At 38.8% G+C, this 21,024-nt stretch overlaps 1 protein-coding gene across 11 annotated transcripts in view; it reads left to right on the top strand.

Moving 5' to 3' along the window:
• LOC137235493 (uncharacterized) overlaps positions 1–21,024 on the top strand; it is a 523,646-nt gene that overhangs the window by 483,632 nt on the left and 18,990 nt on the right. For 8 of the 11 annotated variants that reach the window (XR_010947919.1, XR_010947921.1, XR_010947920.1 and 5 more), the window contains 3 exons: positions 3,441–3,482; positions 5,495–6,052; positions 6,718–6,759. Coding sequence is in view for 1 of the 11 variants with exons in the window: in XM_067758500.1 (XP_067614601.1) it covers positions 3,441–3,482; positions 6,718–6,759 (84 nt within the window). In the remaining 10 variants the exon portion in view is untranslated. The remainder of the gene's footprint in view (positions 1–3,440; positions 3,483–5,494; positions 6,053–6,717; positions 6,760–21,024) is intronic. The other 3 variants (XR_010947926.1, XR_010947925.1, XM_067758500.1) reach the window with 2 other exon arrangements.

Here is a 21,024-nt window from a genome sequence, read left to right as displayed (position 1 = left end):
ACATTCTTTAACCAAAAAAGAAGGCAGCCCATCAATATCTTTTTTTAAAGAAGATTGTAGGGACGAGATGCCAATAATAATATCTGATTCCGATACCAATAATGAGCCAAAGTCCAAGCAATTAGCTGTATCAGAACAAACCCTAACATCAGAAATATTAGAGTCAACAACAAAATTAGATTTGAAAAAAATCAGCAAAAAGGTTCACTGTTTCCGCTAAACTGTTTGATCTAATGCCATTAAAATTGACAGAAGGTGGAATATTGGAAGAACCTTTTTTTGTACGGACAAAGCTCGAAAAGGCCTTGGGATTTTGTTTAAACTCTTCTTCGAAACGGGAGATGTATTCTATATATATAAAAGGAAGGGTACATTTTGATTGTCACTCCATAACTCGAGAACGGATAGAAAGATTGCCATGAAATTTTTAGGAAAGATACAGGAAGGAGAGATGATGGTTAGTTGATTTTGAAATCCCAAATCGGTTTAGCCATTCTTGAGTTATGATTTTTTTTTTAGAAAAATTCAATAGGTATATAAAATTCTTCTGTCACGGTGTTAGAGGCTTAACTCCTCCGAAACGGCTGAACCGATTCTCATCAAATTTTGTGAGCGTATTGGGTAGGTCTGAGAATCGGCCAACGTCGGGACAAACACATTAGTGATACCACCTTTGCACTACGAAGCGTCATCCATTCGACGATTAATACATCATCGTATTATGCATTGTTTGGTATGCCAATGGTCCAACATGGTGCATCGTACGAATTGTATCGAAAATTAGGAGCAGTCAAGGATGTGGACTGCGAGCTAGAGTTATTATCAGATAAGCTTCAGGCGATTAGAAATAATATTGTGAAAGAGCTGAGGTTAGCCCACGAACGTAGCATGAAGTTATATAACACTAGAAGCAGGGATGTGACGTTTAAGATTGGAAAAATGGTATACCGCCGAAATTTTAAACAGAGTTTACAAATCAACAACTATAATCCCAAACTTGCCCCAAAACAAGTAAAATGCATAGTACTTAAAGTAATAGGTAACTAGATGTATGAACTCGGTGATGTTAGTGGAAACAGAATCGGGGTATACCATGCTAAAGATATATTTGTGGCATGATGTTAGTAAATGTTCGATGTTATTTATCATTCACCTTTGTACCTGAAAAACTTGACCTTTAGAAAATTGACATACATTTTTATATTTTTTTGTAATTATTTATTCAATTATTTTAGGTTTTATTGACCTGCTAATGTAATTATACAATTTTTACTTAACCTTTATTTAGTTATATATTCCCGACTTGACATATTGATCCATTTATACATTTGCAACTTGACTAATTTTCTTCAATCTGTGATATAGTTTTAGTTCAAACTGTGATATAGGATTAAGATGACCATCTGTGATACTCTAGGTTAGTTTTGCTTGGGAACCCAGTGATGTTAGGTTTAGATTTTTGATAATTTATTTAATTTGTTTGTAGTGTAGTAAATATATGTTGTTGTATTATATGTTTTAGTGAAAAGTTAGGTAAGAAGCGAACTAGAAGCCCGGCATTAGATCGTGGGTCGAGGCCACACGTTAGCCCTGGACTTACAAACCAACCCAAGGCTGCGTTATGAATTTCTTTACGCACACGCTCCATGATGCAGGCACCATCGGCGGATGCGAGTCTGTAACGACAGCCTTTGAGGATTTCTCTGACGACACGCAAGCGGGTATATGAACCAATGTGTAGGCAACCGCTAACCAAATCTCCCTCTCTACGATATTAACAAAGCGGATGTTTGATTGTGTGAGAGGGTTGAACTGTTGCTTGCACATATGTGTATACGCGCCGCGAATGAGTCGATCGCCGATTGGTTTGACCAAGGCAGGCAGGCTAGTCGTGCCTTACGGGGACATAAACGCCGCAAGGCCAAATGGGATATAAAAAGGGAATCCGCTGATCTACCGCAATCATAATCGAAAAGTAGCGGTCTTTAGTGCAGTGCCAAAAGTGAAGTGAAAAGTTTTTAAACTATTTTCCGTTTATTAGAACATTTTTTTGAATCTTGGTTTAAATAATTTTGTTTGGAACTAAACATTTTTTTGGTAACTTTTGTGAAACCAGAGTGATGTTAGTAAACCATTTTATTTTTGAAATTAAAAAAAAAATTAATTGATTTAAAAATAGTTTTGGATCGTTAAATCGGCGCAACCTCAAGTCCACTTCGCGAAAGTAAATGTTCCACTAAGTAAATGGAATAAATGTTCCTTTGACTCTTTTATCCAAAAATCATTCCTCTATTTTTGACCCAAAATTCCCTTTTGAATTTTGACCGTTTTCTGTAAACACTATTTTCCATTGTATTCCCGTCGAAATATTTGTTGCGAATTTTTATTTTATTTGATTTTTATCCGATCGAATTTGGTTTGAATTTAAAATTCATAAATATTAAAATATGCATAAGTGCACTTACATGTACATATGTATGTACATATATATGTATGTACACGAGCACATATGCAAACAAAAGGTAGATTAAAAGAAGAAGAGGAAGAAAATATCGGAGATTATCTGAATTGAAATATTTTTTGTTAAGCCATTTTAAATTTAAAGGAAGAAAAACGAAATTGCGCCAAGTTTTCGCAGGTGCACCAGGTCGTCGGCTTCCTTGTGGATTCCATCGTAATGCTTGTCTGGCTATATTTACTGGAGGTCTTCTGAGAGTGTGACCAATCCACGACCATTTACGCTTGGTTATTTCTGTGGCAGCCTTAGGTTGATTTGTTCTAGACCATAAGTCGTCATTTGAAATTCTTTCCGGCCATCGAATTTTCAGGATTCGGCGCAGACATTTATTAATAAAAACTTGTAGACGTTTCTGAATTGAAGTTGAGCTTTTCCACGTCTCGCAAGCATAAAACAGTATTGATTTAACATTCGAATTAAACAGTCGAAGCTTCGTTTTTAAAGATATTTGGCTGGACTTCCACACGTTTGCCAGTTGCCCAAAAACCATTCTTGCTTTGTTTATGCGAGACTGAACGTCCTCATCTACACCGCTCTTATTTGAGACAATACTACCAAGATAAACAACGGACTCTACACCTTCGATTTCATTTTCGTCAACAGTAAGCATCAATGGCCTTGATGAAATACTATAGCCGCATCTTATGACTTTGGTTTTCGCTGTATTGATGCTTAGTCCGGCCTCCTTTGCATGTGTGTTGACAGCTTCTCAATTGTGTTGCAGGTCAGTACTTCTGTGGCTTAGCAGACAGACATCGTCTGCATATTCTAAATCCCCTAGCTGAGTGAAAGGCGTCCACTGTACACCGCGTCCACAATTTTCTGCATTCCTCATAATCTCGTCTAATGCTAAGACCTGTAACAGAACATAAATCCCATTGTTCTGCATATGTTGATGGTTTTTTTCCTTTTTTACTTTCAGCTCCGCACAACGATTTGGTACCAATTCGGAGTTCTGAGCGAGGTGAGTTTTTCATAAAAGAAAAAAAATTCGCATGCACTCACACCTTAACCCACATACATTTGTAAATTACCATCTCAGAGTAAAATATCACCCACTGGTTTATTTTAAAATTTTTTTGGGAGTGAGCGCACACACAAGCGTCCAAGTATGCACATGTTTATACGTATGCTTGTACACAAATAGTTAGTTTAGGCAGGATCTAAAAATTAGAATATAAAGTACGCGAAAGAAAGGAAGAGTTAATTGTTTCGAATTAGAATAAGTATTAATAGATAGAAACAATAATTTAATTTAATTTACATACGAATAACCGGATAGGAAGAATAGGTTTTCGAATTAGGTATATAGGTTTTCAATACATTTTTGTAGAAATAGTTGATATAATAAATTGTAAATTGGAAACGAAAGCTTTGCGTGATTGTTATTTTATAGATTGGCCCGAGAATACTACCTTGTGGCACCCCAGAGTTTGCAACGAACTCATAGGACCTCATGTTCTCGATTTCAGCAAATAAAATTCTGTTTGTCAGGTATGACTTTAACCATGACAGAAAGGTTGAATGGAAACCAATGTATTCAAGTTTCCGAAGAAGTGTTTTGTGGGAAACTGTATCAAACGCCTTAGAAAATCTGTATATATAGTAACAACTTGATACCCATCCTTAAAAGCAGAAAAACAGTATTGAGAAAAAACAGCTAGGTTTGTCACTGTTGAACGACACGCAACAAACCCATGCTAACATGGATCGATTATTCCTTTAATAGCAAAGGCCAGCCGATTGATAGTTTAGAGATTGGCCTGTAGTTTGCTACCTCACTTTTATTTCCAGACTTAAAGATTGGAGTAATAGAAGTCAGTCCATCGATCGATGAAAACGAAAGTGGACAATGACACATTAAAGATATGACACAACGGCACGCATAGCGCACTACTACATTCTTTAACCAAAAAAGAAGGCAGCCCATCAATATCTTTTTTTAAAGAAGATTGTAGGGACGAGATGCCAATAATAATATCTGATTCCGATACCAATAATGAGCCAAAGTCCAAGCAATTAGCTGTATCAGAACAAACCCTAACATCAGAAATATTAGAGTCAACAACAAAATTAGATTTGAAAAAAATCAGCAAAAAGGTTCACTGTTTCCGCTAAACTGTTTGATCTAATGCCATTAAAATTGACAGAAGGTGGAATATTGGAAGAACCTTTTTTTGTACGGACAAAGTTCGAAAAGGCCTTGGGATTTTGTTTAAACTCTTCTTCGAAACGGGAGATGTATTCTATATATATAAATAGTAGGGTACATTTTGATTGTCACTCCATAACTCGAATAGGAAAATTTTTTTGAATCTTGGTTTAAATAATTTTGTTTGGAACTAATCATTTTTTTGGTATCTTTTGTGAAACCAGAGTGATGTTAGTAAACCATTTTATTTTTGGAATTAAAAAAAAAAATTAATTGATTTAAAAATAGTTTTGGATCGTTAAATCGGAATCTAAAGTCCACTTCGCGAAAGTAAATGTTCCACTAAGTAAATGGAATAAATGTTCCTTTGGCACTTTTATCCAAAAATCATTCCTCTATTTTTGACTCAAAATTCCCTTTTGAATTTTGACCGTTTTCGGTGTAAACACTATTTTCTATTGTATTCCCGTCGAAATATTTGTTGAGAATTTTTATTTTATTTGATTTTTATCCGATCGAATTTGGTTTGAATTTAAAATTCATAAATATTAAAATATACATAAGTGCACTTACATGTACATATGTATGTACATATATATGTATGTACACGAGCACATATGCAAACAAAGGGTAGATTAAAAGAAGAAGAGGAAGAAAATATCGGAGATTATCTGAATTGAAATATTTTTTGTTAAGCCATTTTAAATTTAAAGGAAGAAAAACGAAATAGCTAAATTTCATTTAAAACACAGAACAGATTTTAAGCAAAAATTCTTAAAAATATAAAAAAGATTTAAAAATATATATGCGTTCTCTTGTTGCAGCGCACGAAGCCAGCCGAAAGCCGCGGCATCTTTTCACATAAAGTTACACAAAATCACACGCAAAAACATACAAAAGATACAAAGTTATTTGGTCGAAGAAAGCACGCAAAACAACAACAAACACCAACCACACATATAAAAGGAGTCAATTGTCCAATTAAGGGATTGGTTTCTGGCCAAAAGGGCAGCCAACGAGTATATTCACAACACAACAAATTTTGGCAACGGGTTGCATCAGCTCATTAGCAACATATTACCATTTTTTTGCCACGCAACATCTATAGTCAACTTGTTGCCAAACACTTAGTGGCACAACCACCCACGTAGCTAGCAACATAGTTAGAGCACAGCATCATCGGCCACATTCATCCACATTTATTCACTACACGGAAACCCAACACACCACTAATCTATCATTGAAAAATCTGAGAGCGAGAGAAGTTAAGCGCGCTCGCCAACTCGAACAGTTTTATTTACTCACCACAGTTTGAATTTATATTTATTGTATTGGGCCGTACAACTATTACTTGTTTTTTTTTTTTTTCTCAAAAAAACAAGGTTATTTGAATTTTTATGAATTTAATTCATTCTTAACTTAATTAATTTTTTATTATTATTTCTATAACTTAAGGCGTATAAGTTTTTCTTTTATTCTTGATTTTTCTGACCTTAATTTCACATTTAGCATATTACTATTGTTGTCGACAGGCACACGAATTTTTGGGTATTCACACCCAGCCACAACACAGGCATACCTATTTGTATATGCATGAGCCACTCACAAAAACTTATCCTCAAACAATATTTTTTTATGGTAATATTCAATTTTCGTTTAAAAAAAAATTAAAATTTTTTTGTCGAAATCTTTTTCTTTGAATTCATAATTTTTAGGTAATACCCACTCGGCACTTGTACTGTCATATTTTCGCTGTTAAAAATTTTTTCGTAAATATTTTTGTTATTTCTCTCATTTGTATTACTATTCAAAAAGTAATCCTAATTTGATTTAATTTTGTTTTTCGCGATCTCTTTATTATTTGGAGTTTTTATAGCAGGTGTATAAGAGTATGCACATGCTTTGAACCGATACGCGAAACTAAAAACAAAAGACATTTGGGCATAGGATTAGCCGTGACCACGGTCAATCGGCCAAAGACCTGTAACAGAACATAAATTCCATTGTTCTGCATATGTTGATGGTTTTTTTTCCTTTTTTCTTTCAGCTCCGCACAACGATTTGGTACCAACTCGGAGTTCTGAGCGAGGTGAGTTTTTCATAAAAGAAAAAAAAAATCGCATGCACACACACCTTAACCCACATACATTTGTAAATTACCATCTCAGAGTAAAATATCACCCACTGGTTAATTTTAACATTTTTTGGGAGTGAGCGCACACACAAGCGTCCAAGTATGCAAATGTTTATACGTATGCTTGTACACAAATAGTTAGTTTAGGCAGGATTTAAAAATTAGAATATAGAGTACGCGAAAGAAAGGAAAAGTTAATTGTTTCGAATTAGAATAAGTATTAATAGATAGAAACAATAATTGAATTTAATTTATATACGAATAACCGGATAGGAAGAATAGATTTTCGAAATAGGTATATAGCTTTTCAATACATTTTTGTAGAAATAGTTGATATAATAAATTTTAAATTGGAAACGGGAGCTTTGCGTGATTGTTATTTAGTTCGTGTGCATGGGCTGAAATGTTGATTTTTGGTAAGACATAGGTAAAACATGTCTGGCTAAAGGCTTAAAGTTGCTGGTGCAGCTGTTGCCCTTGCGGCTACTGATGGTAAGTTGGGGTGGTTGAGTGGAAAGATGGAAGATACGAAGGTAACTACTATTGACGGACATTATTCAGGTTCAAGGGGACTCTACTGGGGAAGTGGAGCCATAGTAGAGTCCAAAGACTTTTCGCATCTCGTGAACAGAAGTGGTGGGAAGGCTCCACCTGACTCGGACAGGTTTTCTCCCGCTTTCCTATATTTCTTTTTCTTTAGTTTGTTTCGACAATTTCCCCCAGGCATGAACTCAATTTTGCTATGCAACTGTTGGGAAAGGAGAAGTGGCAAGAACCGCGCCTCAAAGCCGACGAGCCTCAGCCGGGCTACTACCATGCCACCCCGCCACTTCTCCTCTCCCGTACCAGGCAGTTACATAACAAAATCGAATGAATTTACGTTGAACCCTTTCAATTATAGCAGAGTATGTGCTGTAAATGGGATTCCATATGATAGAGGCGTACTCTAATTTATATGGCACTAAAGAATTATACAATATACTCCTAGTGTATGGGTCCTTAAAATCCTTCGCATAACGCCGTAAAAAAGCTAAGTTAGTATAAGCTTATGGTATAAGATAGTTAACATGGTTAAGGAAAGTGAACGAGGAGTCGAAAATGAAACCAAGATCACGAAATTCTTTGACCGAGCCAAGATATGTATTAGCGATATAGTATGTTGACGAAAGCACACTAGTATATCTAGAAAACGTGATATGCCAACATTAACTACTGTTAAGTCTTAGATGATTATTAAGAGCTCACACATTAAGGGCATACAAATCTCTCTGTGGGAGCAATGCATCAGATACGCCTAAACAGTTTTAAATCATCAGCATAAAGCAAATAATTTGAGTGCTTCAAATATTAGCCGACGTCATTAATGAAAATAACAAATAAGATTTGCCCGAGAATACTACCTTGTGGCACCCCAGAGTTTGCAACGAACTCATTGGACCTCATATTCCCGATTTCAGGAAATAAAATTATGTTTGTCGGGTATGACTTTAACCATGACAGAAAGGTTGAATGGAAACCAATGTATTCAAGTTTCCGAAGAAGTGTTTTCTGGGAAACTGTATCAAACGCCTTAGAAAATCTGTATATATAGTAACGACTTGATACCCATCCTTAAAAGCAGAAACACAGTATTGAGAAAAAACAGCTAGGTTTGTCACTGTTGAACGACACGCAACAAACCCATGCTAACATGGATCGATTATTCCTTTAATAGCGAAGGCCAGCCGGTTGATAGTTTACAGATTGGCCTGAAGTTTGCTACCTCGCTTTTATTTCCAGACTTAAAGATTGGAGTAATAGAAGTCAGTCCATCGATCGATGAAAACGAAAGTGGACAATGACACATTAAAGATATGACACAACGGCACGCATAGCGCACTACTACATTTTTTAACCAAAAAAGAAGGCAGCCCATCAATATCTTTTTTTAAAGAAGATTGTAGAGATGAGATACCAATAATAATATCTGATTCCGATACCAATAATTAGCCAAAGTCGAAGCAATTAGCTGTATCAAAACAAACCCTAACATCAGAAATATTAGAGTCAACAACAAAATTAGATTTGAAAAAATCAGCAAAAAGGTTCACCGCTAAACTGTTTGAACTAATGCCATTAAAATTGACAGAAGGTGGAATATTGGAAGAACCTTTTTTTGTACCGACAAAGTTCGAAAAGGCCTTGGGATTTTGCTTAAACTCTTCTTCGAAACGGGAGATGTATTCTATATATATAAAAAGAAGGGTACATTTTGATTGTCACTCCATAACTCGAGAACGGATAGAAAGATTGCCTTTAAATTTTTAGGAAGGAGAGGTGATGGTTAGTTGATTTTGAAATCCCAAATCGGTTTAGCCATTCTTGAGTTATGATTTTTTGTTTAGAAAAAATTCAATAGGTATATAAATATTTCTGTCACGGTGTTAGAGGCTTAACTCCTCCGAAACGGCTCAACCGATCCTCATCAAATTTGAATCAAGTGAGCGTATTCGGTAGGTCTGAGAATCGGATAGCGTCTACCCTTTCTTTTCGCTACGAGCATAGGGTCTTGAGATCAAAATGTGTACCCGGGTACCCCTAGAATGTGTTTATACATTATGGATATCAAATGAAAACTGTTGATCAGTGCTATAGTACAGGACAATTTTCATACAACTGGGAGGTTAGGTTCGCGAGATATAGCATAAAACGTGGACCCGGATACAACTAGAATGTGTTTTTACATTATGGGTATCAAATTGAAGCTGCTGATGTATGCTTTAGTACAGAGTAAGTTTTACACCGCTGGGTGACTACGGTCTCGAGATACAGGCCAAAACGTGGACCCGGATACACCTAGAATGTGTCTTTATATTATGGGTATCAAATTGATGATGTTGATGTGCGCTATAATACAGAGTAAGTTTTACACCGCTGAGTGACTAGGGTCTCGAGATATAGGCCAAAACATGGACCCGGATACCCCTAGAATGTGGTTGTATTATGGATATCAAATGAAAGCTTTTGCTGAGAGCTCTAAAGTTCATTGTGATATTCGATTGAGTCGCATCAACCTGGCAAAACTGATAAATATGCATGCGAAGCCGAAATAAAGGCAATAATTAATAATACCCACATACCTATTTAGATACGTCCTATTCGATTTGCCTGAAATTTCGTATATAAATTTACGTATATTAATATTTACGATGCTTTTTTTCGGGAAGTATACCAGAGACGGACTGGGACTGGGACTGAGACTGCGACTCGGAGTGGGAGTGGAACAAAATACATACCACCCTCTGGGACTGGCAATAAGAGATGAAGAAGAAGGAGAAAAACTTGAGAGAAGAGAAAAGAGAGGAGAAGACTGAGAAAGAGATAGAATGAGACGAAGATGGAGATGAAGCGAAAAAGGTGGAGGGAGGAGTGAATAAAAAGATTAGGAAAAAGTGTAGAGGGGAAGGGCAGAGTTAGACGGAAAAAGCTTATTAAAATGTATGCAGATAGGCCAAATTTAGGGCAAAACAACGTCTGCCTGGTCTGCTAGTTATTATATAAAAACTTATTAAGTACATTGAACTGTTTCATGTAACTATAATAAGTATCGATCTCTGAAATAAAAGTCATTGGTTGCTTTATACAACTTAAAACACTTATTTCTAATATTTGTAAGCTTTTTTTAACCTGGTATTGTACCAGGGAAATTTATATATTTTACTTCGAAGAAGGGAGAGATTTCTACTAACTGACGATTTCGGATAACTGAAGCAGAAAATTTTCAAAGCATTCAGAAGCATTTTTAGCACAGAAAATAGACTTCCAGTTAATTTCAGCAATACTTGAATTGTGTGCATCAAAATTTGCATCTTTGAAATTGTAGGAGGGAATATTTTGAGTGGTATTGCTGTTAGGTACAAATTCAATAAATTCTAATAATAAAGATAAGGGTACGTGATGTATGTCTGATTTGCAGATAGGAAATTGACACTCAGATAAGTGAGAAATTAAATTTTCTTCGACAAAAATAAGATCCAGTATGTTATTTAGCTGGCTCAAAAATTAATTAATCTGAAAAAAGTTGGCACTAAAAAGAGTATCTATAAAATATATTTCATGTGGATGATTGAAATTCGTAGGTATTAATAGATTGTCATTTAGCAGTTTTGACCAAACAACCCGGTTCAGATTAAAATCACCCAAAATGCAAAAGTAACTATTTACGTTTTTTTCGTAGGTTAGGTTAGGTTAGGTTGAACTGGCCGGTCCATGAGGGCCTCACATAGACTGATTGAGTCCGTAGTGTTACCAGAAGTTTGTTTTAACGACCAAACTGAAAAATTCTATCAAAAACTAGAACCGATGTTATAAAATAACTCCGTCCTCTTGGCAAATACTAGAAGCTTCCTAATACTTAAGACACTTGCTGCTTCTAGATCTGACAGCTGTATCACCCCTAATAGTTGGAGTCTTAGCCTGGCAAGTGCAAGGCACGAGCACAGAACGTGCTCGATCGTTTCCTCCTCCGACCCGCACTTCCTACATCTGCTATCACTAACGAAGCCTAATTTAAAGGCATGTGACGCCAGAAGGCAGTGAGTCTACAGTCCTCTCTTTTTAATGATAGAAGCAACTTTGTTAGTCTAAGGTTGTTAGACCTACACACAATCTTCGACACTTTACAGCGCCGCGCTTGAACCCACGCCTTTCCCGCTTGGTACATCATGTGCACCTCTCGCCTTCGCATAATCTCGCCCAGTCTAATTGGACCGTCTATGGAGCAAGCTTCAAGGGATGCGCCCTTTTTAGCTAGTTCGTCCGCTTTTTCATTCGCATCTATTCCCATATGCCCTGGGACCCAATATAGATGTATGCTTCTCCCTGTCCCGATTCTCTCCAGAGACTGCTTACACTCTAACATGCATTTAGATGTTGTGCTGTGCGAAATTATTGCCTCAATTGCTGTTTGACTGTCAATATAATAGTTAACACGGTTGCAGCTTAAGCTATTCTCTTCCAGTGTTTCTACTGCTTTGGTTACGGCTAATATTTCCGCTTGGAAAATGCTATAGTAATCCGGTAGCCTGTATGATCGGCTTATTTCTGGATCAGCACAGTATACCGCAGACCCTACTCCTTCCACTAATTTGGAACCATCTGTGTACACATGTATCGCCTAGTCCGCCATTTGCGCACCTTTGCGCCAATCTTCCACCTCTATTGTGGCCTTAAGATCTCCCTCGAAGCGCAGATAGGGAATCAGGTAGTCTGTTCGTCTTGTGATTGGTGACGCTATACTACTATGGCCATATGGTCCGCGCTCAAGCTGGTTCGAGGCACCGAGCCTGGTTGCAGTTGTTAATGCTATGTTCTTTGCTACCAGGTCAACATGTGGAATGTGCAGAATGGCATACAGTGCAGCCATCGGGGTTGTTTTCAGGGCTTCCGTAATGCTAAGCGTCGATAGTCTGTATACCTCCTCTAATTTTTTGAGGTATGTTGTTTTTGGTGTGGCTTTCCATCAAACAAGAACTCCATAGTATAGAATAGGGCTTACAATCGCTATAAAAAGCCAATGAGAAAGAGAGGGCGATAAGCCCCACGTATACTCCAGCATTCTTTTACATGTATAGACTGCCGTTGAGGCCTTCTTCACCCTCTCCTCCACGTTGAGCTTCCATGAAACCTTACTGTCTAGGATGATTCCTAGATATTTTGTGCAGGGTTTCTCTGTAAGGTCACCCCTCCTAACTTAGGTCTGGTCCAATTTGGGACCTTGTACTTCTTTGTAAACAAGTCCATATCCGTCTTCTCCGCATTGACTTTCAACCCGTCATTATATGCCCAGGTATGAATATCCCGAAGCGCCCCATCCATCAAAGAACTAATCGTTGGAAAGCACTTTCCACTTATGAAAATTGCCACGTCATCTGCGTAAGCCGTAAGCTTTACAGGTCCCTCATCCAATCGTCTGAGCAGTTGGTTGATGACTAGAGTCCACAGCAGAGGTGAAAGCACCCCTCCCTGCGGCGTGCCCCTGTGCACTGATTTCGTTGCCTCGTACAATCCCCATTGTGATGTAATCTTCCTGCAATTTAACATACAGCCGATCCATCTGATTAAGGCGGAATGTACTTTAATGTAATTAAGACCATCCATAATCGCCCATTTAGAAACATTATTGAAAGCCCCGGCAATGTCCAATAAGACTCCTAGATGATTTTTATTTTTAATATTAAAAAGGGTAATCTGCCAGCGTATCTGAGCAACATTATTGTATACCAAAGAGACGTTCACATTATTAATACGAGAAATAAAAATAGCTTCAGACTTCCGCTCTTTACAACGGAAAGAAGAAAGCTTAACCTCTTTTATAAAGGTCTAAAAAGATTTAATGAACTTCCTGTAGAAATAAGAAACTGTGAAGATTTAAATATGTTTAAAAATAAATTAAACTTATATTGTCGCACAACTGTGTTACGATAGAGATTTCATATTACGTGTGATAAGTTTATATGTCGTAAATCTAGGCATAAAAGCTGTAATAATAATAATAAATAAATAAATAAATAAATATTCCAGGGATTTCTCTATGTTTATTACCACCCTATGCAATGCGGTGCCTACCGACTTGCCTTTGGCGTACGCATGCTGTGTTGTGGATAGCAGCTTTTCATCCACGTTGGACTTTATGTACACATCTATCAGCCTCTCAAGGGTTTTGAGCAGAAATGATGTTAATCTAATGGGTCTATAGTCTTTGGTAGGAAAGCTACATGAGCAGTTCTCCAAGAGTGCGGTACATGATTCAGCCTTATGCACCCATCGAATATTATTTTAAGCCATTCCACGACCGCCATACTTGAAACTTCAAGCATGGCCGGGAATATACCGTCTGGGCCCGGCGATTTAAACATAGAAAACGTTTTCACTGCCCATTCGGTCACCAAGCCCGGCTCCGTGATCGAAGTGTGAGTTATGTGTGCTGGCTCTTCTAAGTCGTTTTCACTGCCCATCCGATCTTGGTATCGGTCAACAAGCCCGGCACTACCCGCACCGTGATCGAAGTGTGAGTGATGTCTGCTGGCTCTTCTAAATCGTCTCCGGACGAGAAGCACCCCCAGCGATTCCTCACTATTAGGTACGTGACCATTCCCCGTTCTCTCTATTTATTAGTCCCTGGACTATGTTTCCCCTTGCTAGGACTTTTTTCGCTGGAGCACTCTATGTCCGTACAGAAACTTTTCCATGAGATTCTCTTTGCCCTGGAAATTTGACGCTTGTAGATCCTCAGTAGATCCCTGTACTCCTCCCGACACGCTTCGCTTTCCGCGGTCTTTGCTAGATTAAACATTTCTTTTACCTGTCTTCTTAGAAGACTCAGCTCATTGCTCCACCATGGCGGCTTTGATTTTCCTCTGAATTTTCTTAGAGGGCAAGCTTTGTTTATACAGTCATAAGCGTACTTGTTAGGAATTCATTCGACTCCTCCAGTTCCTCCATATTGGCAACCTCTTTGGGTTGTCCCAGTCTTGTTTCTACCTGTTTCTGGAATTCCGTCCAGTTCGTTTACCTAGGGTTTCTAAAGGTTCTTCCCTTCTCTACCCTCTTTAGGGGGATGCTGAAGCTGATATACACATGGTCGGAGAAGGATAGTTTATCTAGAACCATTCTATCATACCTTGTTAAATCACGCTCGGAGCTCAATATAATATGCAGAACATTGCTGGATGTTGGACCAGTGTATGTAGGGGCATTTCCCCTGTTGGCTATCTGCAAATTGGTTTGCAGGATGTAACAAAATAAAGATTCGCCTCTCTCGTTCGTATCTGCTCCTCCCCACGCATTGTGGTGCGCATTTTCATCTGCGCCTATGGCCAACCGCCCTTTGCGCCCTTCCTTCCTCCTGTACTAGCCTTTTGCACTCCATCGGTGGAACCTCCGCAGCATGGGCCATGTAGCAGGATGACAGGATAAATGCCTGCTTATTCTTTTGCTCAACGGCCACCACTGCGAGGCCCGCAGTAGTATAATTAGGCAGCATATATGAATGCAGCTGTTTCCTTACCATTACTACAGCTTGCACCCGTCCTTCCGTTTGCGAGTAGTAAACGCCAAACCCGCGCGCGCTAATTCCAGAAACCTTTCCTCCCGATGAGAGCCACGGCTCCTGGATCAGCGTCACGTCAAACGAACCCTCCTCCAGGGTTAGGAGGAGTTCGCTCTACGTCACTTTATTGTGTTGGAGGTTTATCTGTAGGACTCGCAGCACCATTGGGCTGTTTGTCCCCCTCCAGCACCTTCGTCGTCCTCCACTTACTCTTTTGGTATAGAGTATTCGGGGCCCCCTTCAGCCTCTCGTAACTGTTGTGCCGCGTGTTCCTCTGTGCGAGTCACACCACCAATTGGCGGTTGGTCCTCTTCTAACACCTTCTTGGTGACGTCGGGGACCTCCACTTGTCTTTTTTCCCTTAGGCTTTTGAGGCCCTTTTCGACTTCGAACACCTCTAGCGTGTTAGGATTTTTATCTTCGGGACTTCTTTTCCTGAGTCGCATGTAAATTTTGACAGTGCCAAAAGACATTTTTCCAAGCTGCGTGTACAAAATATCCTCCGCCTGCTTGTTTACTTGGAAGATGTAGAACTGACCTTCCTCGGTAGGACGAGATACAGTAAGTACCTTCCAATCCTGTGTCGGTAAGTTCGGATTCTGATTATGCAGAAGTCGCCGTGTATCCTCCGACTTCATCACGCATAGTATCCATACCTTAACTTTTGGTACCGTGGGGATTTGCGCTTTATCCACCACCTAAAACCGCGCGTTCGTGCCTTGCCTTTGGAGGTTTGGAACCACTTCCTCCAGCCACCGCAAGCTCGCGATGTTGTCGCACGCTATCATGTTCACACCATTATACCATCCCCCCGAATCAAAGGTTGGAAGGGGCTTACTTGGTTGTTCCCACATCATCTTAAGCATTAAGCTAATAAGCTCCCTTTCCACAGATCTCTACCTTTCAGTAGTCATTTGTCCGAAAGGACTGCTGCGATCAACCAGCGCCACAGTCAGTGACTGCTTTGCCACATCACTCATCTTCTCGGGAAAAACCGGAGTCTTAGTGTTATCTCCCTTTGGCACCGACGAGAAAGCCGGAGAATTAGCGTTAACTCCCTTTAGCACCTCCGAAAAAGCCGGAGTCGTAGCGTTATCTCCCTTTGGCGTATCTCCTACATCCGTAGTTGGAACTTCCCTCTGACTCGCAGCTTTCGAGGTAGTTGCTACCTCCGCAAGCTTCTTGTGGAGTACATGCTCGACTATAATACGCTACTGGCTTCAAATCGTTACCCTCTCTCTGCAGTAGTATAGCTGCGATGCCAATACTCGATGCATCGGTATGAAGTTCGTGCTCTTTTGTAATATTATAGATCGTTAGCACTGGTGCTCTGTTAATTAAGTTGATTAACAATCGAAATGCTTCTTCACAGTCTGTACTCCATTCGAATTCGACGGTCTTCTTCGTAAGATGGGTGTGCGGCCTAGCAATGTGCGCATACCCAGGAACAAACTTCCCGAAAAACCCAGTCAATCCCACGAACCTACGAACTTCTAATTGATTGCATGGAGGCAGTCTATGGCAGACGTTTTCAAAATTCCTGGCCTAGTGTCACTCACACCGATTTGATGCCCTAAGAACGTTACTTCAGAACACTTTGATAGCCTTAATGTCAAACCCTCATTCTGAATAATTTTCAAAAATTCTTCTAAATAGAGTAAATTTTCTTCTTCAGTATCTGTGGCGATTATTACTTCATCTACGTAACTGACGACTGCTTTCTTTAAAGGTTCAATTAACTGTGACATCATTCTCTAGAAAGCGCACGGAGCATTTCGTAAGCCGAATGGCATCCTGTTAAATTCAAAATGCCCAAAAAGGTCCAATGTGGTATAAAACTTCTTTCCAGACAATGTTGCCAGAAGCCCATCCACTGTAGGCATCAACCACGGCTGCTTTTCAGTCACTGCATTCAGCCCATGGAAGTCTACGCAGAGTCTCTCTTCACCATTCTGCTTTCGAACCAAAACGATTGATGATGCATACAGTGAATTTGATTTTCTATGATTCCCAAATCCAACAACTCTCCGACTTTATTTTCAACGACACGCTGTTTAGGGATTGGAATGCCGTATGGTTTTCTAACTACCGGCCTCTACGACGTCAACTCAATGTCCATCTTAAACGTTTTGGACCTCCCTAACTCATGCAACTTTTCGCCGAAACAATACGCATATGCATTAACTAAATGAAGCAATTCATTACCCACATTAGCCTTTAATGATTTACCAGTATCTAAAACATCACTACTAATTGCCATAACTCTACAAGCTCCATTTTCAATTACAACCTTTCCCTTAGCTAGCACGTCGATTCCAATAAGTGCATCATGCATCATCACTGAATCATTGATAACAAGAAATTTAGCCATACGTATAACGTCATCAAACTTAACGCGTACTATTATTTTTCCGTGGCATAGAACTTCACCACCAGCAAAACCCGTCAATTTTTCATTACACGGAATAACATATGAAACGCACTTTTCGGCAATCGACCGCTTCACCAAGGATTTGCTGCTACCCGAATCAATGAGCGCTTTACACTTCACCTCTAGTTTGCCTATAATTAAAATATCTTTACACAATTCCATACACATTATTAACACGCAGTCTCTTGATGGAATAATAATAAGAGCAAAAGAGAGTATTTATTTATATACATGAAATGGTAATGAGATATTATATGTATGCACATAGAGTGTTACAAAAATATGTGTTGTCATGTTGCTAGGAAATGTATAAGAGAAATTTGGCAGAGATGTTGTACACTTGTTAACAAAATATACTCAACATTCCCACCTTTTGTTAACATCGAAAATTTTACATATTACATTGATTATTACATTAAGGAATGACAAAAAGTTAATAAAAATATGTTTACTACTTAATCAAGCTCTTTAGGAACCAAGCCTAATAAAGATCGTAAATATAGGAACCTTTCCTTGGGTAACGCTTTTGTACAAATGTCGGCAATCATTTCGTGTGTTGAGATGTACTCCAAAGCAAAGCAACCGTCTTCAAACTTTTCTCTTATGAAATGATACCGCACATCTATGTGTTTGGTGCGTTTATGAAACTCAGGAATTTTCATAAGACGTATAGCATTTTGGTTATCCATAAGCAATATAGCAGGACAGCTGCTTTTGTTTAGCAATTCCATGAATAATAGCTGCACCCATACCAACTCTTTCACTGCTTCTGAAGCCGCGATATATTCTGACTCTGTAGTTGACAAAGATACACATTTTTGTCGTGCGCTGAACCAACTTATAGCGCTGCCATTAAACAAAACGGTTGTTCCCGATGTAGACCTTCGAGTATCGACATCTCCCCCATAGTCAGCGTCACTGTAGCATTTCAAACATTTTGTATCGCTATTCGTGTATAAAATTCCCAAATGCATTGTGCCTTTCAAATATTTTAGTATTCGTTTTAAAGCCTTCTCGTGGACTATTGTAGGTTTCTCAAGATATCTGCTAGCATTGCCAATCGCGAAAGATATGTCTGGTCTAGTTTCAACAGCAAGATACATTAAGCTGCCTACCACTTGCCGATATGGAAACAAACTCAGTTCCGATTCCTCAAACTTACTCATTACTTGGTTCGGATCACTTGGTACTGCAACTGTATTACAATCTGCGCTGTCGGTTCTTTGCAAAACCTTTCGTAAGTATGCAGATTGATGAACGAAGATCGAGCCACTTTCAAGCTTTTCAATTTCAAACCCTAGGAAGCAGCCCACATCCATTGTTCTAATTTGAAATTGTTTTTGCAAATACGCGATAACTTCAGATATTTTTACCATATTATCGCGAACAACAATGCCATCATCAACATAGACTGATAAGATCACCGTGCCTCCTTCATGGCTCACGAATACACAAGGATCTGCCTCACTTGCCTTAAATACGAAGTTTTTAACGAAGTTTTTAAACTTTTCACTCCAACATCTGGAAGATTGCTTTAGTCCATACAGACTCTTCCGCAATTTACAAACACGACCGCTATTGTCGTCAAAACCGATAGGTTGTTGCATAAAGACATTTTCGTTAAGCACGCCGTTTAAAAAAGCTAACTTCACATCAAACTGCTTCATGCACATGCTTCTGCTAGCTGCAATGCTAAAAATCGCACGTAGTGATGTAAAGCGAACAACTGGACTAAATGTCTCTAACTAATCTTTTCCATACTCTTGATTGAAACCACGTACAACTAATCTAGCTTTATAGCGTTCAATTGAATCATATGGGTTGCGTTTAATTTTGAAAACCCATTTATTGTCAATTACCTATGGTCCTTCGGCGCATCGACTAAAGGCCATGTTTCGTTTTGGCACAGTGCGTCGTATTCATCTTTCATGGCGCGTAGCCAATTTCCTCTATCTGATGATTTTATTGCTTGCTCATATGTTGTAGGTTCCCCCGTAATCGTTAGCATAGCTATTGCCATTGAAACATTTTGTTCTTCTCGGTTACGCAAGTGGGAACTTACTATGTTGCTTGGATCAATATGACTTTGTGTTCTCTCCGTTGCGTTGCTTGAAATATTATTCGTCTCTTTATTTTGGCATTGGTCCGAAGTTGCTTCTAAATCGTCTTCGGTGAAAGTTACCGTTGCCGGTTGTTCAGTAAGAAATTGTACATCTCGCGCTAAGGACACATTATTAGCTTGATCTAAAACGCGATAACCTGTGTGATTGTTGTCATAACCCACAAAAATACATTTCTTCGATTTTGCCGAAAGCTTTGTGCGCTTTTATTTTGGTATGTGCACATACACTTCAGACCCAAAAATACGAAAGTTATCAACCTGTGACTGCTTACCAAACCAAAGCTCGTACGGAGTTTTTTCTCTTACTGTGCTAGTGCCCGTACGATTTAGAATGAATATAGCTGTCTGCACTGCTTCTGCCCATAACCGTATATCCAGAACTTTAGCGTGTAACATCGATCGGGCCGACTCCATTATTGTTCGATTTTCTCGTTCGACGGCTCCATTTGTTCTGGTGTATAAGGCACTGTCCGGCGATGATGAATACCATTGTCTTGAACCAACTTCTTCATCTCTTCATTGATGAACTCCGTTCCATTGTCGGTTTGCAAAATTTTAATTGGATGCCCACAATGTTTTTCTGAAATTTTCAGCATTATTTTAAATTTTTCAGTAGCTCCAGATTTTGTCTGAAGAAAGAATACAAATCGAAATTTCGAATACTCATCTTTAAAAATTATGAAATATCTTGAACCGCCAATTGATTTAACTTCAATTGGCCCGCAAACATCGGCATGTATAATATCACCACATTTGGTTGCCTTCTCTGTACTCAAGCCAAAACTTAAGCGATGCTGCTTACCAAAAGCGCAGCCGTCACAATCAAAATTTTCCTCGGAAAATTCAATGTTGTTGTTACTCAGAAATTCACGAACGTGCCTCAAATTTTGGTGACTTAGCCTCTCGTGCCATACACGCAATGACGTACGTTTCATTGCAATACTCGCTGATACCTTGGGCTCTATAACGTTAAAGAGCATGTGAAACATACCGCCCTTTCTCTCTGCTATTGCGACCACTTTTCCTGCATCAAGTAGTTTAAAAGTATTCTTATCGGACCAGCTCGTGTGACCATTGTCCATAGCCGAATATAGTACATCTTTCAAAACTTTTTCTATCCATTCAACCCCATTGAAAGAACGAATTTTTGTATTACCACGTCCAGTTGCATTCATTGTTTTTCCATTTCCAATTATAACTTGAATTGGTTTCTTTAAATCTGTGTAGGTGAAAAACCAGTTGCGTTGCTTACACATGTGACATGTGGCACCCGAGTCCAGAAGCCAGTTATCAGTTGACTGGAAAGAGTTAGGTAAGTTGTTGAGGAAAGCCTTATCGCCTCTTGACCTTTCGAATGAATGGTCTTAATTTTTAGACTTTCCCTTCATCTTGCATTCACGTTTCCAGTGACCAATGCGCCCACATTTAAATCATCTGCCTTTGTGCTTTGTGCTGGGAGCAGTATTTCTTTGCTTAGCCAATAACGCCTCACTCGTGCCTATTTCATTCAAACTCGCACTTTGAACACCCACTCGACTTTCTTCAATCATAAGACGATTAGTTAAATTTACAATTGTG

The sequence above is a fragment of the Eurosta solidaginis genome, chromosome X (assembly GCF_040869045.1).
Source record: "Eurosta solidaginis isolate ZX-2024a chromosome X, ASM4086904v1, whole genome shotgun sequence".
NCBI lineage: Eukaryota > Metazoa > Arthropoda > Insecta > Diptera > Tephritidae > Eurosta > Eurosta solidaginis.
Note: the sequence above shows the minus strand (reverse complement) of the source record. Positions and strands in the feature narration are given on the sequence as shown.